Raw genomic sequence first — 20,236 nt, forward strand, 5'->3', positions numbered from 1 at the left:
TTGCTACACAACATTTAGACAAGCCTGTGAAATACTTAGAAAATATAGTCTGGTCAGATGAGACCAAAATTGAACTCTTTGTATGCCATAAATGGCACTGCACATCATCCCAAAAACACCACACCAACAGTGAAGTTTGGAGGTGGGAACATCATGGTGTGAGGCTGTTTTTCAGCAAAACTTCAAATAATTGAAGGAAGGATGAATGGAAAAATGAGTTCCCAGAAGAAGAGGTCCATGGAACCGTCAAGATTTACAGACTGTGTGGAAGAATAGGCCAAAAATAACATCTGACTAGTTTCTCCAAACAGGAGGAATCTTGAAGCTTCATGGTGTTCAATACTTTTTCCCTATGCCATTTCACAATATTACACATAACTTAATTTCTGTGCTTATTTGTTTTTGTTACTTTGTATCTGTTGATTACTTGGATTGTTAGAAACATCTGGTGGAAAAAAAAAAATGGTAGTGTGTTCAATACTTATTTTACCCGCTGTGTGTGCATGCGCGCGCGCACACACGCGCATATTACTCTCATAATCAGAACCAAAGCATAGCAGCTAATGTGACTGTAAGATGTGAATCTTAGACATCTTTCAGGCTGTCTTGTCCGGTGGGGTTTTCTAACCAGTGAGGAGGCCAGCTGGCTTTGATGCTGGGTCTCTCCTTCATCAGAGCGTAGTACTCTGCCAGTTTTGGATAACGCTCTGCTGGTAACCTACCGAAAAAAGGAAGGAGACACTTAACCATAATGTTAAACCATTGCACAAATTAAAGTTTGGCCAAATATACAGATGTGGATTTCACGCCATTAGGTTGCTCTGGCGTGTTTGACGACTTCTGGGTCATTATCGGTCCAATTCAGTTTCATAAAAATGATCAGCTTTTTTATTCTGTGAGCGTCACTTCAGACACTCTCGCTTACCCGAATCGGAAAAGAGTAGCAACCGTGGGGAAAACGGTCACATCTGCAAGTGTGAAGGTTGCTCCTGCCAGGTAGGAGTGTGAGCCCAACTTAAAGCACAGAAGTGGAAAGAAGATGTGTGACAAAAATAATGATGTATCTGAATTTTAAGGCATGTTTGTGTGTCTGTAGGCTACCTTTTGCAGATAGCTCTCCCACAGATTGAGCTCAGCTGTTAGTGTGTCCCAGTTTCTCTTCAAAGTGGATTTTTGTCTTTCTGCTTCAGGGACAAACCAGTCATAGTCGTAGTAGATGACGGCATCTAAAAATGGAGGTGATGATTACAAAGATATCACCAGAGCTGATTCACCGAGTCTCAATAAGCGCTGTTATTATTCTCTATCAGAGTGGCGGCTTGTCTGGGTGAACCCGCCTCCGGCTCAATGACCGCTGGGATCTGCGCCTGCTTCACCCGTGACTCTTAATAGGAATAAGCGGGTACAGAAAATGAATGAATTAATTATTCTTTATAAGGCGCCTTGAGCTATTATATGTCTTAATTTTGAAATAACAAAAAATTAAAAATTCTAAAAATGATGTCCATTAAACTCGCAGTGGCAGGAGCATGACATAAATAAAAATATAAAAAGCCTAAATGAGATTAGGTTAGACAGAACTTTATTGATCCCTTGGATAGACTTCCTCAGGGTTGTTGAGTTTCCAGGAGCATTGTATAGCAACACACAGGGTAAGAAGCACACAGAGTATCAAAAGAAAAACAGTTTGCAAATATAAATACCAGACATACCGATCAATACTGGTTTACTGGCTTTACTTTCTTGGGAATTCTTTACTTGCATATGTAATTTCACCCTTTAGTATAAGGAGTAAATCATCACTTTTAGAGCCAGTTTTCTGCAGGGGATGAACACATGAAAATTTTCCAGGTCACTGAATATGTCTGACTTCATGCAAACCATGTGGTACCATATAGTTAATCTGCTCTCAAAAAGTGAGCAACCATGCATGAAGCAGAGTAGTGAGGGAAGCCACCAAAACACCTACACAGCCCTGAAGAAGTTACAGGGTTTTGTGGCTGCAATTGGAGAAATTGTGCATAACGCAAGTGTTGCATGCTGTCAAGCCTCCCCAGTGAGCGGAGACCTCTTACTGAGTTTTTCGCAGAATGTGAGGCCCTCAAACATGCGTTGGTACATCAGCGCCTGTTCCGCTGGACCGTCTGGGATCAACTGGTTTCCCTGTGACTTGAAGCGGCTCTGCAGTCACAGAAAAAAAAAAGAAGTTTGGAACACCGAGGCGTGTGCACCAACTGCTTTTTGCACTGAACACTTCGGAGCTTACTGATTTCTTACCTCCAGGTAGAAGCAGATGCCGTACGATTCATTGACGATGACGTCTCCATGTGTGAAGGTGGGAAGCTGAGAGAGAAAATGGGTACAATTTAAATAAAATTGTTTGTAGTTTAAACATGCCATTATCATCCTGTTATTTTTACTGAAGCTCCTGGCAGTTCATTAAGCTGTAACTTATCAGTGAGGTGACATATGTAAAGAAAAACAGAAGCACCACAGTTCAATCAGTAGTGCATTTCCATGCAGGAAGGGAATTCTGCTGCTGTGCAAGACATCTGGAAGTGAGCAAACCAGTGTGGCAAATGTGGAAGAATTGTGGAAACTTCCAAACTTTTTTATGAATTTCAGAAAAAAATAACCTTACCCTTATCCTAATTCTAACCCTAGTTCTTTTAAGATAAAGTAATTTGCAAGGTTGCTTGGCAGCTGAGATATCAGGTTTAAAGCGGGACTCCGTCGCTGGAGGCGTGCAGCACCCTTCCAGAAACGGCGGTCGAATTCGTAAGTACAAAATGAATTTGAGCCAGTTTATTGCGTGGAAGATACATTATGAATATATGGGGGGCAGGACTAGAATTATCCAACAAAACTGATCAATCTTTTCGTTGAATCCAATTACTTTTTACAGTACAGCATCAAATAAAAAAAAACCCACCGGGATATCACTAAACTAAACACAATGGAAAAATTAGACATTATACGGGGGAAAGTGTTTTTAATCTCCACATGCTTAGTTTCCAAACATTATTATAGTTTTTTTTTTTTTTGGCCTGTAAACACAATACGTTAGTCGGCGCTTACGCTGCTCTTTACTGCCCTCTTCCGTTCTTCCTAGTGAAAGGCACGTGTATGAGTTGCAGGAAAAAAAAGTTAATAATTAGCAGCAGAAAAGACAGTCAAAAAAAGCCGAATGAAACAATTGACATGTATGAGTCGTAGACGTCCTTCAGTAAAACGCTAAGACGTTTAGTTCGTAGACATTAAGATGGACACCATAAAATAATGTGACTTTTTGAATGGAGTTTGGCTTTATGTAATCAAGGGGAAGAGCTGAAGAATAATCTGAGGGAAACAAATAAAACATCTAATTTGCCAACAACATGCTGCTTTGAGCACGCTGATAAGAGGACATTTGTCCCCCCCTACCTGTCCCCTGGGGTTTAAAGAGAGGACTTCTTGCGACTTGTGCTCCATTTTCTCAAAGGAGAGCAGAGTGTGGTTGTAATCCTGCAGGTTCTTCTCGTGCAGAGCAATCATCGCCCGCCAGCACGGAGGCGAGCCGGAGCCCCACAGCAGCTTCATGTCCTCGGCCATAGTTTGACACCTGTCGGAGTTTTGACTGCTGCCTGTCCAAAAAAATAAAATAAACACACAGGATTTGTCCAAAACTTTTTTAAAACTCTTCTTCTTCTGTCAAGCTTATTGGCAGTTTGCAAACCGACACGGTGCTTTAGCGCCACCAACTGTTCGGGTGTGGAGTATGACTGGAGTCTGGCGCATAAAATAAGATAAAATCAAATCAAATTTATTTATCCTGAAGGAAATTATTTTGCCAGAGTACACAAACAGTAAACAGTGAAGAATGCTTTAAAAAAAATACAATAAGTACAAAAATTTATGCAAATCCGGCATAAAACGTATACCATAATCAACATGCAGATCGACTTCAGATTTGCTGTGGCGACCCAGAGTGCAAACAAGGGGGCAGCTGAAGCGTCTTACTTACAACAATTTATGCAAAATGACTGGAACACATTTGCACAAGATGTTTGACAATATTGCACATACGTATCTCTGAATACCTGAATAACTCTCCATTTTGAATTCATCCTGCAGAAGGGGGAAAAATTCTACAATCTGATTGCCACAGGTAGGAAAGTCCTCCTGTGGCGTACTGTGGTGCACCTCGGTGGGCTCAGTCTCCGGCTGAAGGTGCTCTGACAGGACATCAGTGTGGTATTCAGGGGGTTGGAGGTGTGGTTCAGGATGCTGAGCAGTTTCCTCAGCATCCTCCTCTCTGACACCTCCACTTTATATAACGGTTAAATGGGGCGTTGTCATTTGATCGGTACTTTGTATGTCACATGGCATGGATTATTCATTCTGTTCACCATGCAAATTTGGTTCCATATGTTTTGTACCATTGCACACTGTGAACCCTGCGCACGCACGCACTAGTGGGGGCGGTGTTTAGCTAAACATGGCAGAGTTTGTTTTGTTGATGGACGGCAATTTGAACAAGTTAATTGACGGTACTAATTCTTCTAACACACACACACACACACACACACACACACACACACACACACACACACACACACACACACACACACACACACACACACACACACACACACACACACACACACACACACACACAAATCCACTACGCCATAAGCCGTCTGGAGGCATGAAGAGCTGTTAGGATGAAAAGCTGGACAAATTTCTGATGCAATTTTTTTTCACTGGACTGAGGAAATACATGAAGCCTTTTTTGGAAGTATCATAGACTACATCTTCAAAATTATTTTTGAACTATCTAACTGTTTTTCCAAGCTCACCGAGAACAATTTTGGACTCCAATTTAAAGTTTGTGTTGGTGTGTTGTCAAAGCAGCAGTGACGAACACCAAAATGTAAGTCCCTTTTCTGTTGCTTCTAAATTAATATATCAAATGACAAGGATCTCTTTTAGCCGTTATATACCATTCAACAAGGCCTCATTGAACAAAAGTGATTGAGGTGCTTTTGATTGAGATATAATGCAAAATGTACATCAAATGGGTTTTTCAATATTAAATTCAAATGTCCACAAAATCTACAATCTGGATCAGATCCAGATCAAACTTTGTCAGGCAATAGTGAGTGCCAGTCTGCACCTGACATTCAAATATGAGAGTGATTGGGGCACGTTTGTTTAAGATATAATGTAAAAAATACATTAAATGGGGTTAACAATGTTAAATTCAAATGTCCACAAAATCCACAATCCGGATCAGATCCAGATCAAACTTTGTCAGGTGATAGTGAGTGCCAGGCTGTACCTCAGTTTCAAATATGAGAGTGATTTGGGCACGTTTAAGATATAATGTAAAATATATATTAAATGGAGTTTTAAATTTTCAATTTTAATGGTCACAAAATCTGTAATCTGAATCAAATCTGTCTCAAACTTTGTCAGTCGATAAAGGATCCCATTCTACATAATGCTTTCAAATATGAAAGAAATTCAATCTTTTTTGACAGAGTTATGAATTCATTCAAATTCAATCTTCATTCAATTTTTGAAAATTCATTCAATGTTAAAGATAGGGATTTTTCCAATTGTTGTAAAGGATGTAAACAACCAGACAAACAAACAGGGGTGAAAACATGGCAGAGGTAAAAATGAGAGTGATTGAGGCACTTTTATGGTTTTTATGTTCATTTTATAACAGGTACATGATTTACCTTTATAAGCTTCAAGTTGCTGCTGCAGGTCTCGTATTAAATGACCGTGTTCCTTGAGCTCTTCTATTAAACTGCCGATGTTGGTTCTGGATCTTTTTTCTCTTTTAACTGCATTGTGTAGTTTTTGTTCCAAGTCGTCCGCTCTGCGCTCAGCTTGAAGCCACTTGTCCTTGAAAGACACTTCATCTGCAGCAGCATAACTGTGAAACTGTAAATGCATTTCTGCAGGTGTAAGTAAATGCAACAGTCAACAATTTCAATACTATTTTCACAGAAATCTAAAAATTGTTAAATGTATGGTGTTAGTTTGAAGACAACAATTAGTGCTGAGATTAAAAAAAAAAAGAAACCTCACCAAGTTAGGAATTTGCTAAGAATGAAACAAACTGAGGGCAGAAATAAGAACAAATGAAATAAAATATAAACTTAAATGACTTCCATCACCAACGGTACCAATAAACTCAAAAATGACATTGATCAGATTTATGTTCCTAATCTTAAAGGGGAACTCTGCCATTTTTCAACAAGCACCATTTTTCATGTTTTTTGGGTTTGACTTTTCCCTCAGGACAAACAGCTCAGTTATGATTAGAACACCCCCCCCCCCAAAAAAAACCTTCTTAAAACAATTAATTACATAGAGAACAACTTGCCTTAACTTTCATCCAATTTTGTGATAAAAATGTTTCTTTACACTTCCTAAGGCAAGAAATTTTTGTTCTTTTATTGCTTGAAATATTCCATTTCATGCATTGCAGCATGATCCTGATTTAGCACACAGTATCAACTGTGTCTTCCTGTTTATTAGTCTTGGTTTGTTTGTTTGTTACCGTTAGCATGCGTGGAGTAACAGGAAGTGGAAGTCGCTATTCGGTCGGTGCTAGTACCTACGTAGATTGGGTCTCAGCTGTCGCCCTATTTCACTTCCAGTCATTGTAATTGTTACTCTACCCTTAACCGTTCGTCATCCGCCAGGAGCTGGATGGTACATATATTCTTGACATTATGCTAGTGTCACTTGGCGCAGCCCATTTACATCATGGATGGGGTACGTGGCTTGGGTCAAGTGCAGCAGATGGCGCCATACAATCCAACATCTATTCAGTGAAAACATTCATATTGGTCAACTGCTTCTGTTGTAATTGTCGATGTTGGTACAACAATGCAACAAATGTACACCACCAAGATAAATTACTGGATTAGCCATTTGTAGTTTCAATTGTGCAAAACAAGAAAAGTATGTCTTAAAAATAAAGTGTTTCCAACAGAATGCCCAACCGGTCTATTGCACATACAACCCAGCACGCTAATAAAGACTGTTGCTAAGAAGGATAACGTATCCTAGCAACCAAAATACCAGAATTGCCCTCAACAGGTGGACCCCTTACAGTTGCACTTGTTAACTTACATTTTGTGATATAGAAGCGACTGCCCCAGTTGAAGACGTTGTGGAGGCCTGACCACATACCTCTGGAGACGCAGGCCTCTTTTGACTGTTTTTAGTATGTCGAGGTCTTGATGCCTAAGAAAGTTAACAGAATTTTAAATACTCGTTTCACCATTTGTTTATGATACCAAACAGCTTTTAATTTTTCTGCAACATAGATCTAAATTACAGCTCTTATATTTGCATTACTATTGACATTCATGATAGCTACCTTTTGTAAATGTGGTGGTAGGTCAAAAACCGATGGTTCAACGCCATCACGTAATCGAACCGTCTGCCCTGTCAGGTCAAAATCTTCATGTTTGAAGTGAACGCTACAAACACGGTCAAATGACTTTGGTTTCCACTCTTTGTTTCGTCGCATCAGGTACGTCCAACGAGCAGCTCTGTCCTTATCATTAGGAAACCTGTTTGAATGGATAAGTACTGTACTGTAAGTATGCCGGCCAACTAATATATATTCATTGACTATATATTAAATTCCATACCTGTGAAATGATAGTCCGTTTCCTTTACCTACGACATTCTTACAAGTTGCATGGGCACATTCTGTCGGCATGTTGAGTCTGGTAGATGGCTCGCGGTGTCACATGTTTGAAATCAAGTCTGATGAAGCAGGATCCTTTGCTGCGAATTAAAACAGTAGCAATAAAATAAAATAATTACTATATAGCAGTAATTTTATTGCTTCTAATTGTTTATTTGGTTGCTATTTTTGTAAGTTTATTATAGTCAACAAACTACAATCTGACTGGTTTCTGTCGAATAATAGGCAACAGATTTGTCTCTAGTCATGAGGTAGGAATTTTAGTCGCTAGGGAAGGTTGAAAAGTCGCTACATCTAGCGACAAAGCCACTAAAGTGTCAACAGTGCATATGCTGGATACAGAACCCTCATAAGGTCAGAGATTCCAACCTCTAGCTCAGGGGAAAATGCCATGAATGTTCCGTTGGGCTGGGATTTCCACTCAAGAAACTCATGAGGAAATTGAGCAACCCGAGATGTCTGCGTTGATGTCACAGCCACGGCAGTTGCGTTTGCGACTCGTCATCATTCTTGCTAATGTTGAAAATGCATCTTTACAAGGCATTTTAAACAAGACATTAATGCTATATGTTATATGTTCACATTCTATCTACAGTTAATTAAGTTTCCAGTACCACACATCAGCAAAAACATCTTTGATGATTTCATTTAGGCCAAAAGATACCGTTAGCCTCGCTCTTCTGTGAAGGCTAGTTGATCCATTTGTGTCAGAGGTACGCACTTTTTCTTGAAATAGGTTTTTATTCAGGTCGGCTCATTCTGAGTTTCAGAGGGTTCTGAATGCAGTGATAGTTTGTAGGCATGATGCCGATAGAGATGGTGTGGCCAGCAACAGCTCCTTTGTTGTTAAAGAAACAGGTAACATGTTTGTTTGTTTGTTTTTAACAGCTCTGAAACAGCTTTTTAAAAAAAAAAAAAAAAAAAAAGTTTCATCACCTCAATGTCCATAATATATTTATTTTTACTTGCTGGAACATTGGATAATATGACTCCTTTAAATGTGCCTAAAACATTTGCTCAGTACTGTAATCTAAATTTAAATTATTTAAATAGATATTTAGATTTGATACATTTCAACAGTAAATTGTTTATTTTAAAGAACTTTTAAAATATATATGTAGAACTTTTAAAAGTGTTTTGCATATATATTGTGCAAAATGTTTGTAAAGCAACATGCACGTCTCAAGTTGTGTTAGAACCAACAGCTCCTGGCATGACAGACAAATGTCTGTTTTATGTGATTTAATTTCTGTCAAGTAAAACAAAATAAAATGTTATTAAATAACAGGAACAGTGGTGACAAAGTGATCAATGGTTTTAGGGTAAACAAAGTAACACAGCTTTAGGTTCTATGGGGCATTTTGGGGGTTTCACCCCATCAGTTTAACACCGGCGGCTTCTTATATGTTAAGTCACAGAGTTTGAACAGTCAGTAAAAAATAAAAATAAAAATTTCTTGATAGTGAAATGACAGTCGCTTACCTACATAAAATGGCGCCTGGCGTTAACTATTTCCGCGTGGAAGAGACGGTGACGTGACGCAGCGGGGTTAAGGCATCGATCATCGATAACACCAGCGAAAGCCTGCGTTAGTTTGCAGTGCAAGCTTAAACTTCTTCAAAAGATTATATTTTTCTACGTTGCTGATCATACGGTTCATATAAAACTGTCGAGGCATATATACCAATAAATAAAGCAATAAATAGATCGATGATTGATTTATTTTGCCTTAATCGCCTGACTGTGATGCGAGACATGTGACCGCGGCGCCCACAATTTACGTGTATTTGCGCCTAACTACATATATATATATATATATATATATATATATATATATATATATATATACATATATATATATATATATATATATATATATATATATACATATATATATATATATATATATATATATATATATATATTATAGTTTATAAATGCATAAATTTATATTCATAAATAAATGCAGTAATTTACATCCATATATGCAAATAAACATTATTTGATAATTCATGCGCTTTAACAACAAAACAAAAAAAAAAAAAAAATCCGTCACGGAACGGTCTAACGTGCTTCTCCCGTTTGTCCAGCAGGTGCCGCTATAGACTGTTCGAAAACGTCAACGTGACTACTGAACTCAATGACTGAAACGTGGAGTCTGTTTCAGAAAGCTTCATTTATCTGCAGAAAATAGAAGAGTAAAATCCTTTAAAAATGTCAGCTTTATTGTGTTAAAAAAACAACAATTAGCAGCCATGCAATCAAAGAAGAAGAAAGATGTTTAGTCCGTATGTGTTTCGTAGACTTCAGATTGTCAGAAGCTTTTCGTCTTCAGAAAGATTTGTTTTGCCATCTAGAGAAAAAAAAATCCACAGTTTGACGCAGAGCCAGATTGTGGAATTATGGCTGAGTTAAAACATTAAGTCAAGTTGGCATTAAAGCCAATCAAATGACTGATGCTTAAAGTTTATCCAAGTTTACTAGCAGTATACTGATTTGAAACTAAAAATAAGGGAGTATACTTTCAGTTTACTTATCAGACATATACATAAAGTACACATAGTTTTTGCTGAGAAGTATATCAAAACATCAAAGTATACTGAGCATATACTGACAAATATGTAGAAAATTTCAGTATACTTGGTTTATGCTAACAAATACAGGAAAAACTCAATATGCTTGGGGTATATGGACAAATACACAGAAAAAACTCAGTATACTTAGCATATACTGACAAATACACAGAAAAATATCAGTATAATTGGCGTATACTGACATATACAGTATAAAGAAAAATCTCAGTATACTTGAGGTATACTGACAAAAATAGAGAAAAATCTCAGTATCACTTCCATATACTGACAGAGAAAAACCTCAGTATACTCAATGTACACTAACAAGTATAGAGGAAAGTCTAAGTATACTTGGTTTATACTGATAGCATACAAGAAAGAGTAAGTATACTTGGGTAAACTGACAACTTGTAGTGGCTTCTACTTGTAGCTAGCAAGTGTCATCAAGTAACACAAAATTGCTGCAAACTTGGACTTCGTGGTCTGGGGGTTACAGCGGTGGGCTTGTAACCAACAGATCCTTGGGTCAAATCCTGATCACACTGGAAAATCATTAAAGTCTGTTGGGTATGTGTACTTCCGTAAACTAAAAGTGGGCCATGAGTAGGTAACTAGCACCTTTTAGTTATATAATTTTCTAACTTTACTGTGTTCCAATATGTATGTTATGTAAAGTAATAACAAATTTAATCAATTTTTCTTCATGTTGTGATTTGGAATAGAATGTGCAGTGTTCACAATACGTTTGCGCGTATGGAAACAAAAGTTATTTTAAGGATTTTGAGTTTTAACTCATTTAAAAAAAAAAACACTGTATATATGTATGTGTGTGTGTAGAAAGAATTACACTCTTGTCTGTGTGTCTGTCATGTTTTTCTTTCTACACTACAGAACTTTGTCCAATTTACTGCAAAATCATATACTGGGATTTCCCACCCGATGAACTTTTGGGCCATATACCTGCTCTCCATTTGTGCGTGCATTCGTCCTTTTCTCGATTACGACTGAATTACATGTAAATGCTTCATTTACTCCCAGTGGGTGATGCTCGACTACAAGTTGCCTCGTTCTCATTTGTTCACATCAGTATAAAAGATCACGCTATGTCACGGCACATTCCTGTAAACACAACAAAGACATCCCCCGTTAGATGTGCAATCAAGGATGAAGCAGTAAAAGGAAAAAAAAAAAATCTTAAGTCAACACTTCACAGCTATCTTGCATTCCTGCAAGACAAAAGCTCTTTGCTAGAATTAATGCACATCACCTGTTTTCACTTTGTGATTTTTATTGCAGAATGTGTACACAGCATTTCAAGTGTGTGCAACTATGTTTTTCATGTTCTCACGCACTCCATGATATTTGTACAGTGATGTCTCCCAGTTGTTGTGCAGTGAGCAGAGAGGCATTGTCTGGGAGCTGGCCTGCATCGTCTTCAGACTGCTCCACAACCCGTTTGAGTTCATACAAAGTACAGCAAGTTCAAAACAAACGGCCCCGTCAGGTCCGCCGCCAGGAGGCAGCGACACAGACACACATCGGTTATGACCACATCGTTCATCATCTTTAAATTACATTTCAACTAAGGAGCAGTTTTTCCTCTCAAGCTATAATACAAGTTTTACAGAAATTACAAAAATTCAACAAAAAAAAAATCGAGTTAAACATGCACATTTTGTACTAGATAGTACTTCGCAGCTGACTAGGGCATTTACATGTTTTATGCAGAATTCTCCACGTCCTTCAAAACAGAATATGAAAATTGTTCTTTTTACACTTTATAGTCAGTTCCTCTGAGATAAAACTGATTTTTCCTTAAATATAAGTTCTTAATTTCAGTATGAGGTACTGAGAAGAGTAAGGTGCAAATCCTTTCATAACAAAATGACTGAGCTGAGCAAATAAATAACTAAAACCCTTTTGCCAAAATGTAAAAGTAAATCATATCCAACGGTTATAACACCTCGTTATAACCCACAATCTAATGAGACAAGGAGATGAACACAACATGAGGGAGCGATGGCTGATAGTTCACTGAAGTCTCTTTTAAATGAAAGGCACACGTCAAGACTACAAACCTTTCACGTCCTTATGAACTACTACACCTGTCACTCATCTCAGTGCTGTAAAGTACGGTGGCTGGGAAGTGTAAGACACTTTTACAAAAGGCAGAACACTTTTACAGGACGTCCCAAAAGAAATTTACAAACGGCAGAACACTTTTACAAGTCCCAAAACAAATTTACAAATGACCGATTCTGACAGAAGTGGAATGTACCAAATGCCAAACGTGACGGAAGGGGAATGTCTGTCATTTAGTACATTCTCCTTCCGTCACGTTCGACATTTGGTACATCCCTCTTCCATCATGTTTGGCATTTTGGTCATTCCCCTTCTGTCAGAATCTGTCATTTGTAAATTTGTTTCAGGACTCGTAAAAGTGTTCTGCCATTTATAAATTTGTTTTGGGATTTGTAAAAGTGTCACGCCATTTGTTTTTAAAAGTGTCTCACCATTTGTAAACTTGTTTTGGGATTTGTAAAAGCGTTCTGCCGTTTGTAAATTAATTTCGGGACTCAAACGTGTTCTGCTGTTTCTAAATTTCTTTCGAGATTTGTAAAAGTGTTCTGCCATTTGTAAATTTGTTTCTGGACTCGTAAAAGTGTTCCACCATTTGTAAATTTATTTTGGGACTCGTAGAAGTGTACTGCCATCTGTAAATTTGTTTCGGGACTCGTAAAAGTGTTCCGCCGTTTGTAAATGTTTTGGGTCTCGTAAAAGTGTTCCGCCATTTGTAAATTTGTTTCAGGACTCGTAAAGGTGTTCCGCCGTTTGTAAATTTGTTTCAGGACTCGTAAAAGTGTTCTGCTGTTTAGAAATTTGTTTCAGGACTTGTAAAAGTGTTCTGCCATTTGTAAAAGTGTTTTGCATTTTGTAATTTTGATTTTCACTTCCCAGCCACAGTAGTGAAATGTGCAGCTGCAGAAGCAAACAGTTGCATTTTCACAAAGGATAATTTTTTTCAGCAAAACAAAACTGAAATTCACAGCTTCAACATCTTCAACATCCAGCTACAACTTACAAAAAAAAATTATCCCTTTGTTGGAATACAATGTTTAAACATGAACAAATAACACAATCCCAATTTAGTGCAGAGGCAGCGTTGCTGAGATGAAGGAGTTTTCTTGTCCGAGCAAAGCTCACTTACTCGGGGTTTCTATCTTCTTTTTCAGATGTAGAACTTTCGCTTTTCTCAAGAAGTTCTTTTTTTTTTTTTTTGGTGGCATAGCAGAAAAACACACGAATCAGGCTTGACACTGCATCAGTGTTTGTAGGCGTGTCTCCATGGCAGTAAAAACAGGTGGACAATCACATCTGTGCTTCAGAAGAATCAACCAATCCCAAAGCGTGAGCTTCTTCTGGGGTCAGACCGTTCTTCAGAGTCCTCCTCACTACAAAAAAAAAGGAAATATGAGAGAAGAAGACTGAGTAGTAAACATAAAGGTCCCAACAACCTGAATTTAACATACTGACTTTACTTATGGCGGTGGGTGGGGGTGCATGTATTTCAGCTGCTAGTGCGCAATTTCATGAGTAAACAATATCATAGACTTGTTTTTCATTTTTGCATGAGGCTAAAATCCAACAATGAAAAAAATCAACCAGAACTCAATACGTTAGGAGGCAGAATGCAAGTTGTGAATTGAGGAAGGGAATAACTGTGGCAGGCGATCGCTGTACTACGCTGTGTGTCACATGTTTTCTCTCTCTTTCTCTCTCTCTCTCAATTTCAGTTTCAATTTTCTATTTCAGTGGACCTTTATTGACATGGGAAACATACGTTTACATTGTCAAAGTAAGTGTTACATAGAGCAAAAAATGAAAACCTCTCTCTCTGTAAATCGCTGTTCACAGGGGGCGTGGCAGACCTAGTGCTGCGATCAGCTGTTATCCCGGCTAGAGTGACAGGAGCAAGAGTCCATGATGTCCAGACTGAGCATGTAATCACACATCCATTGTCAGTCCACCTCATGTGTCAGAGGATTCATCCGAATTATCATGTCATCATGGCTGTTAGACCCTGTCCAGACTGCTGCAGTGCATGTCAACGCGTCACGGAGATGCGCTGACTCACTGTGACACACGGTGTATTCGGTGTGATTGCACAATGTTCACGTCCAGTGCACACATGATGACTGCGTGCCACAGACTTTGTACATTACAATATGTCCTTTGTGCAATGAACAGGATGTCGGGGGGAGGGGGGTTCGTCTCATCTGGGGAACATTCAGGACATGTCTACACGATCAGACTACTCCAAATGCTGGTGGGTTGCCATTTTGGAAGCCAGTTTGATTGCCATTCAAGATGGAAGTCACATAACAGTACGACCGCCATACGAATATTCCCCAGTTCAAATGCAGCACGACAGCAGCGTGTCTGTTCTCTACATTCGTCTTGGCCTGCCAATTTGGCATATTTCCCTAAGTGCCACACAAATGCTGTCTGAGGAATTCGAATGCAGCACGACTTGCACAAATGTTGTTCAAATGTCAATTCGTACAGCCTTCGTGCAAGTTGTGCTCTAGTGTGACGGGGGTATAATGGTTGTTGGTGGTAGAACGGTCTATCATGATGCTAATTCAGACTTTTTGAATGTTCCGATGGTTAGTACTGGTCTGAGTAAGTTTTTTGTTGTCAACGGAGTCCTACATGATTTGCGGTTGGCCCTGGACCTCCTCCTTTCTCGCGGCTGGGCTCTGGGTCCCGGACCCTGAGTGGCCGATCTCACTATCCGTTCCATGATCTCATCTGCGGCTTCATCTCCACAGATTGGAGTGTCGTCCACTGCAGGTGTTCGTGCGTGCATGCTGTGACCTGCAGGAGCAAGCAGGTTAATAAATGGTACTAGTAAAAGTAGTAAATGAAAGTAGTTCATAGTAATTAAACTGCAACACATAGTATTAAATTCTAGTATGATAATATAATGAAAGTGTGATTTATTCTCACCTCCCCGTCCCGGCCGTGATCTTGTCCGTGCCCTAACTCCTGGGACACCGCACTCCTTGTCAGAGCTGCTGAGGCTGGTTCTCAGCACCGCTTTCATGTGTTCATGCTCTGCAGCGTCCTCGGCATGGTCCAGCCCCTGCAGCTGCTCGATATCTTGACTACCACTAGGGGCGCCGCTGTTTCCACCTGAACTGTATTGACAACCCTGATGGCAAAGACAGTGGAAAAGATTTCAGCAACTTGTATTTGAGGCTTTTTTTTTTTTTTTTTTGTCTTAATTCAAAGAAACATCAAGCAAAAGATCCAAACAGCAAAATGATCCACTGGGACTTTTAACAGTTCGGTCGAGGTTATTGGGTTCATGCAGACACGCGCACACACACACAGACATGCTAGCAGATGTGGTGATACCTCACTGTCTTCTTCATCATCAGACTACAGAGGAAAGAAAGAGTATGTTTCAAAGAATAGATTATAGAAAATGAAGGGAAATAAGCCAAAGAGGGGAGAAAAAAGTAGGACGGTATGTTTGAGGGTGTCTTTGTGTAAAGGGCTTTGTCTGTGTGACGCTCACAGGAGCTTCGACGTCCATGATCATCTTTCCTCGGGTCTTGTTGCGCTCGCGGTGATCGGCACGTTTCTGTTTCTGCTGCAACACGCGGTCTCGGGTCGTTCGGTACTCCAGTGCAAACTCGCTGAGGATCTTACTGAATCTGTGGACGCTGATGTCTCTGATTCTGTGCGCTGGATGTCCAAGATACAGCAGGAAGGAATGAAATCTGGAGAGGAGGAAGAGGACCGCCTACATGACTGACCGAGACGCTGCATGGAAACAAATCACTTTGCTTAGTGGCAAAATGTCATGAAGAGATATCAGAAGTCCACCTGGTTCAGAGTTAGCTGCTGGAATTCTATGAGGGGTGACTGAAAATTTTTGAATCTGACCCAGAAATTGTAGGGCATGGTTCTCCATCTTTTGCATTCTGAGAAACCAACATTTCTCAACATTGCACCCAGTGAGTCAAAATTTCACACCTTCTTGAGAAATGTTGGTTTCTTTGTCAGTTTGTGTGTGTGTTGTAGGTGTGTCTTTGTCACCCGGTCTCCCCCACAGCTGCTGCACATTCCCAATCACACCACCTGTCGCTCATCTGCATCACTATTTTAGCCCTGCACTCTTCCCCACTGCTTTGCCAAATTATTCTTTGACACCTCCCAGTTGTTTGCCATTTGTGACGTCTTCTTATTGATTGCCTTTTGTTCTGACCCTGGTTGTTTGTTGCCTTTCACTGCAAAAACCGGTCCCTCTCAAAATAAGACAAATATTCCAAAAATCTCGCCAAATTGCCTTGTATTAAAGGCAATTAAAGGCAAAAAAAATCTGCCAATGGGGTAAGAAAAATTTACTTGGTTAGAATTCTCAAAATTAGCAAAATGTCTAGGCACTGAATAATCAAAATGTGCCTTAAAACTACACAGAATTCTTATTTTAAGATTAGCCTCTGTCTTAAAATAAGGAAAACAATCGTGTTCCTTTGCTTGGAAGATTTGAAATGCATTTCCTTTCCTTGTTATAGGTTAAATGCAGCTTGATATTAGCTGTAAAAACTTAAGACAAAGTGAGATACATTTTCCCAAAATAAGATGATGATTAACAAGATTATTTTTCTATTCATGATACTGTCTGGATATGTTGTGTTCATTCAGAAACAACAATCGGTAGTCATATTGTTTACACAAATGTTCATGGGTGATTCTTAGACTACGGGCACTTATTATGTCCTTTGATCATATTGTATGAAAAACAGAAAAAAAGGGGAAATGTCACACTTTTATACTTATCTTTACAATGAAAGTGTGTTAAGAAATTTGTTCTAGTAGTCTATGATGATTTTTTCACCGTTTTTCAGCATCATTATATGCAAATATTGCCATTTTGTGCTTGTCCCACACCCAGACTGTTGATCTTCAATGATAAAAATGAATGGTAAAAAAACGTTTTTTCTAATGTTTTAAAATATCTCTGAATAAAATATCAGTAAAATAATCAAAACATAATTGGGGTATTCAATGTCATACAACGGTTGTGATTTTTTTTAAACAAAATGTAGTTGTCCCACACTATTGCCGTAATTTCCACCACAACACTGTAATGTCCTTTAACAGTTTGTATGAAAGATTGTTTGGGTAGTTTCTATGGAGACAGTGACATCAGAGCACATGTATATAGCGCCAAATCACAACAAACAGTTGCCCCAAGGCGCTTTATATTGTAAGGCAATGGTGTGGTGGAAATTACATTTACAAGGCCAATAGTGCCCGTAGTTAAAGAATCACCCTCATATGTATGTGTGCGTGTGCAGCTGTGACATGCAGACACTGCTGTGAATGGAGCTACTGTACCTGTTGATGATCCTGCGGTGAACAATCTTGAGGATGATAATCCTCTCAGCACTATCTTTGAGGAAGTCCGACATTTTCTGTTTCAGCTGGGGCTTCATCTCATGTTTGGCTATCACTTTGAGATGGTCCCATGATGCTTTGCAGCGCCGCTCCATCTGAAACAGGTTCTCCTGCAGCTGGTCAAAATCTACCTGCAGGAAAAATTGTTGAAGCAAAAATATGAAAATGGCTGTAGAAAAAAAACAAAACATCCATGTTGTGAAACTGTCGACATGTAGGGATGTGATAGTGCACGTGTCTGAGTGTGCATGGTGCTTACTTTGGCAGATCGAGTGATGGCACCGATCTCAGAGTACAGATCTGTGGTCTGAGGGAAGTTTTCCACCACAATAGAGCAGGTGTGATGAAGCAGAGACTGCTTATGGACTGTGTCCTTCACTTCTGGAACCTTTGTCAAGTATGTCAGCTCAAAGCCCTTCGCCTGCACACAGACACACAATTATTTATGGATACATTTTTCAGTACTGTGTTGCCAGTTATTTCGATTTTTAAAAAAGGTTTTCCATGAAAATTAGCAAGGTCCCACATAGATTTTTTTTCACTGTAACATCTCACAATATCATTAAAGTCAGCTCAGGAACCGTGCACCAGTGCCACGTGTCGCTGCATCAATCACATTGGACACCATAGCAACCAGACCCCCAGTCCACTGCCACCTGTTGAGAGCAGCAATCTGTTTCCCGCAGCCAGGTGAAACATGGGCGCTCCCTTGGCCTTTTCCAGACCCTCTACACTGCAGCACACTCAGGAAAGTGCGTCACACGGCCATAATGTCTTAGATGACATTTCCTCACACTGCAGGTTGCACAGCTCTTCTGATTCTCCCAACGTTGCTATTCACTTGACAAAAATGGCTCCACTCTCTTCAATCCGGTGAAATGGAATGCAAGTATCAATACTCGTTTCCAACCCTACAAAGTTATTATTTTCACACCCGGTGACCATCTTATCTACTATATATCATATATATACCATGTCTACAGCAATCATATTTATGTTGTGTGTGACATTTTGCACATTATGAATTGACGGACGGGAGAAGACGGATTAAATGAACTGTTTTTGCACTGTAGTAAGGATTCAAACATCTCACATCTGTCCATACCAAATTATAGCTGTTGATATATGATGTATTTTTCTTATTTCCAAATTACAAACTGGGTAAAGATGATCTCCAATAAAGTGTCTATACTTACAATTCATGGCACAGATCTGCAACAACGAATGCATTTCTTTAAATCAGCGCATCTGAACTGGTTTTAGTCAAGAATCAAAACTCACACTGGTGCCATTGAGGAAGTTTCCAACAGACAGCAGCGTGGAGAGAATGCAGCGAAGAGTTTGGTTTTTCTCCAGCTGCTCCATACCCTCCTTCAGATCCTGTAGCGGCTCTGCTACTTCCTGAGAGGACAGGACACGTGGACAGTGTTCGACGAGTAAATGATGACATCCAACATGTGTTTTATTATTCATCAGCAATGACGTAAGCTCTGAACAGGTGCACCTTGTGTTCCACCACACATCATCTGCTTTTGGTTAAAGTTATTGACTTTTTTGTTGTTGTTGTTCGTGAAAGTGTGCATAATCGTATGTGATTCTAATCCCATTACACCTTTTTATTTTGGCGTAGCAGGTTCTTTTGTGTGTCTGCTGTGTGTGTTTATGCCCATTAAATCTTCTACAACCAAACTATCCTGCAGAGTCAAATCAGGAAGGCTGAAAGTGCGGTTAGGAATGGTTCCTTTGATAGAGAAATTAAAGACATCCTGTGGAAAATCGTAAAAATTACAGGGCAGTAGAAGGGTGGTGTGTTTTCCATTCTCTGTATTTTTTACTTTGAACCTCGCCTCCTTGATGAATTCTTTTTTGCGTAGGTAACAAAAACTGGAGAGCCAGAAGTAAATAAGGTGCATCCATGAGTGTTCATGTTTTCCTATGATGTCAGGATTTAAAAAATACTTCGCGGATGTTGTTTGTATTGACCGCTACATCCAGTGATGTTGATGGTGACAAAAACAAATGCAGACAACCTGCACATTTGCAGTATTTTACGGAGTATAAATCGTAGCAGAGTTAAAGTTGCACCTGTCAAAAACAAGCCCATCTCACGCAAAGTTGATGTTGGTGTCACGAAAAGTGATTTAGTAGTTTGTGATACCGTCACGAAGTGTGTACATTTTCATGACGGTATCTCGAAATTTGGGTTGACACTGGGTAAAGGGGGCCATTAGGGTTATGGTTCAGGTTAAAAAAAAAAGGGACTGAAACTTGACCACGTCATGAAAACGTGATGCATGTCATGACAGCATCATGAAAAAAAGAAAAAAGAAGCAAGACTGGGCTGGTCAAAAAAATGCCTCTTGAAGAGGGACGAGGAAACATACATAAGTTGCACTAGAGTATGTCGGGGGGGTTTTCTGTATGTGGAACTCATTTTTTGTCACAGCATTTCCCTGTGGGAAAATTTATC

General features: G+C 39.3%; 3 protein-coding genes and 1 long non-coding RNA gene across 7 annotated transcripts in view; 1 reads left to right on the forward strand and 3 right to left on the reverse strand.

Moving 5' to 3' along the window:
* Positions 1-511: 511 nt before the first annotated feature.
* Positions 512-3,644, reverse strand: LOC117502503 (glutathione S-transferase A-like). Its single transcript, XM_034161565.1, has 6 exons — positions 3,424-3,644; positions 2,278-2,343; positions 2,076-2,181; positions 1,102-1,226; positions 926-1,014; positions 512-718 (listed from the first exon to the last, which is right to left on the reverse strand). Exons 1-6 carry the CDS (start codon positions 3,589-3,591, stop codon positions 586-588), a joined length of 687 nt encoding a protein of 228 aa, XP_034017456.1. The 5' UTR covers positions 3,592-3,644; the 3' UTR covers positions 512-585.
* Positions 3,645-4,102: 458 nt separating this feature from the next.
* Positions 4,103-7,796, reverse strand: LOC117501525 (THAP domain-containing protein 2-like). Its single transcript, XM_034160416.1, has 5 exons — positions 7,662-7,796; positions 7,385-7,580; positions 7,135-7,248; positions 5,727-5,934; positions 4,103-4,107 (listed from the first exon to the last, which is right to left on the reverse strand). Exons 1-5 carry the CDS (start codon positions 7,730-7,732, stop codon positions 4,103-4,105), a joined length of 594 nt encoding a protein of 197 aa, XP_034016307.1. The 5' UTR covers positions 7,733-7,796.
* A 4,266-nt stretch (positions 7,797-12,062) lies between these two features.
* On the forward strand, positions 12,063-13,432 carry LOC117502505. The gene is made up of 2 exons (XR_004558316.1): positions 12,063-12,775; positions 13,215-13,432. It is a non-coding gene; the product is annotated as an uncharacterized LOC117502505 (long non-coding RNA).
* Positions 13,433-13,554: 122 nt separating this feature from the next.
* The window catches only part of fhod3a (formin homology 2 domain containing 3a), a 140,181-nt gene continuing 133,499 nt past the window's right edge, over positions 13,555-20,236 (reverse strand). For all 4 annotated transcript variants that reach the window (XM_034161556.1, XM_034161555.1, XM_034161558.1 and 1 more), the window contains 8 exons: positions 19,048-19,167; positions 18,026-18,187; positions 17,707-17,897; positions 15,878-16,082; positions 15,715-15,738; positions 15,304-15,508; positions 15,007-15,171; positions 13,555-13,745 (listed from right to left, as the gene is read on the reverse strand). In XM_034161556.1, the coding sequence (XP_034017447.1) occupies positions 13,663-13,745; positions 15,007-15,171; positions 15,304-15,508; positions 15,715-15,738; positions 15,878-16,082; positions 17,707-17,897; positions 18,026-18,187; positions 19,048-19,167 (1,155 nt within the window). In that variant the 3' untranslated portion in view covers positions 13,555-13,662. The remainder of the gene's footprint in view (positions 13,746-15,006; positions 15,172-15,303; positions 15,509-15,714; positions 15,739-15,877; positions 16,083-17,706; positions 17,898-18,025; positions 18,188-19,047; positions 19,168-20,236) is intronic.

This window comes from Thalassophryne amazonica, chromosome 20 (genome assembly GCF_902500255.1).
Source record: "Thalassophryne amazonica chromosome 20, fThaAma1.1, whole genome shotgun sequence".
Taxonomy (NCBI): Eukaryota; Metazoa; Chordata; class Actinopteri; order Batrachoidiformes; family Batrachoididae; genus Thalassophryne; species Thalassophryne amazonica.

Bases quoted from the DNA above. Each gene is read 5' to 3' on its own strand.
- LOC117502503 (XM_034161565.1), bottom strand. From the start codon at position 3,591: ATGGCCGAGGACATGAAGCTGCTGTGGGGCTCCGGCTCGCCTCCGTGC. The intron at 2,182-2,277 runs GTAAGAAATCAG...CTGTGACTGCAG, and splicing joins GCATCTGCTTCTACCTGGAG to AGCCGCTTCAAGTCACAGGG. The intron at 1,227-2,075 runs GTAAGAGGTCTC...CTCCATTTTTAG, and splicing joins CACATTCTGCGAAAAACTCA to ATGCCGTCATCTACTACGAC.
- LOC117501525 (XM_034160416.1), bottom strand. From the start codon at position 7,732: ATGCCGACAGAATGTGCCCATGCAACTTGTAAGAATGTCGTAGGTAAA. The intron at 7,581-7,661 runs GTATGGAATTTA...CCATTCAAACAG, and splicing joins AACGGACTATCATTTCACAG to GTTTCCTAATGATAAGGACA. The intron at 5,935-7,134 runs GTAAGTTAACAA...ATGCATTTACAG, and splicing joins TCGCTTCTATATCACAAAAT to TTTCACAGTTATGCTGCTGC.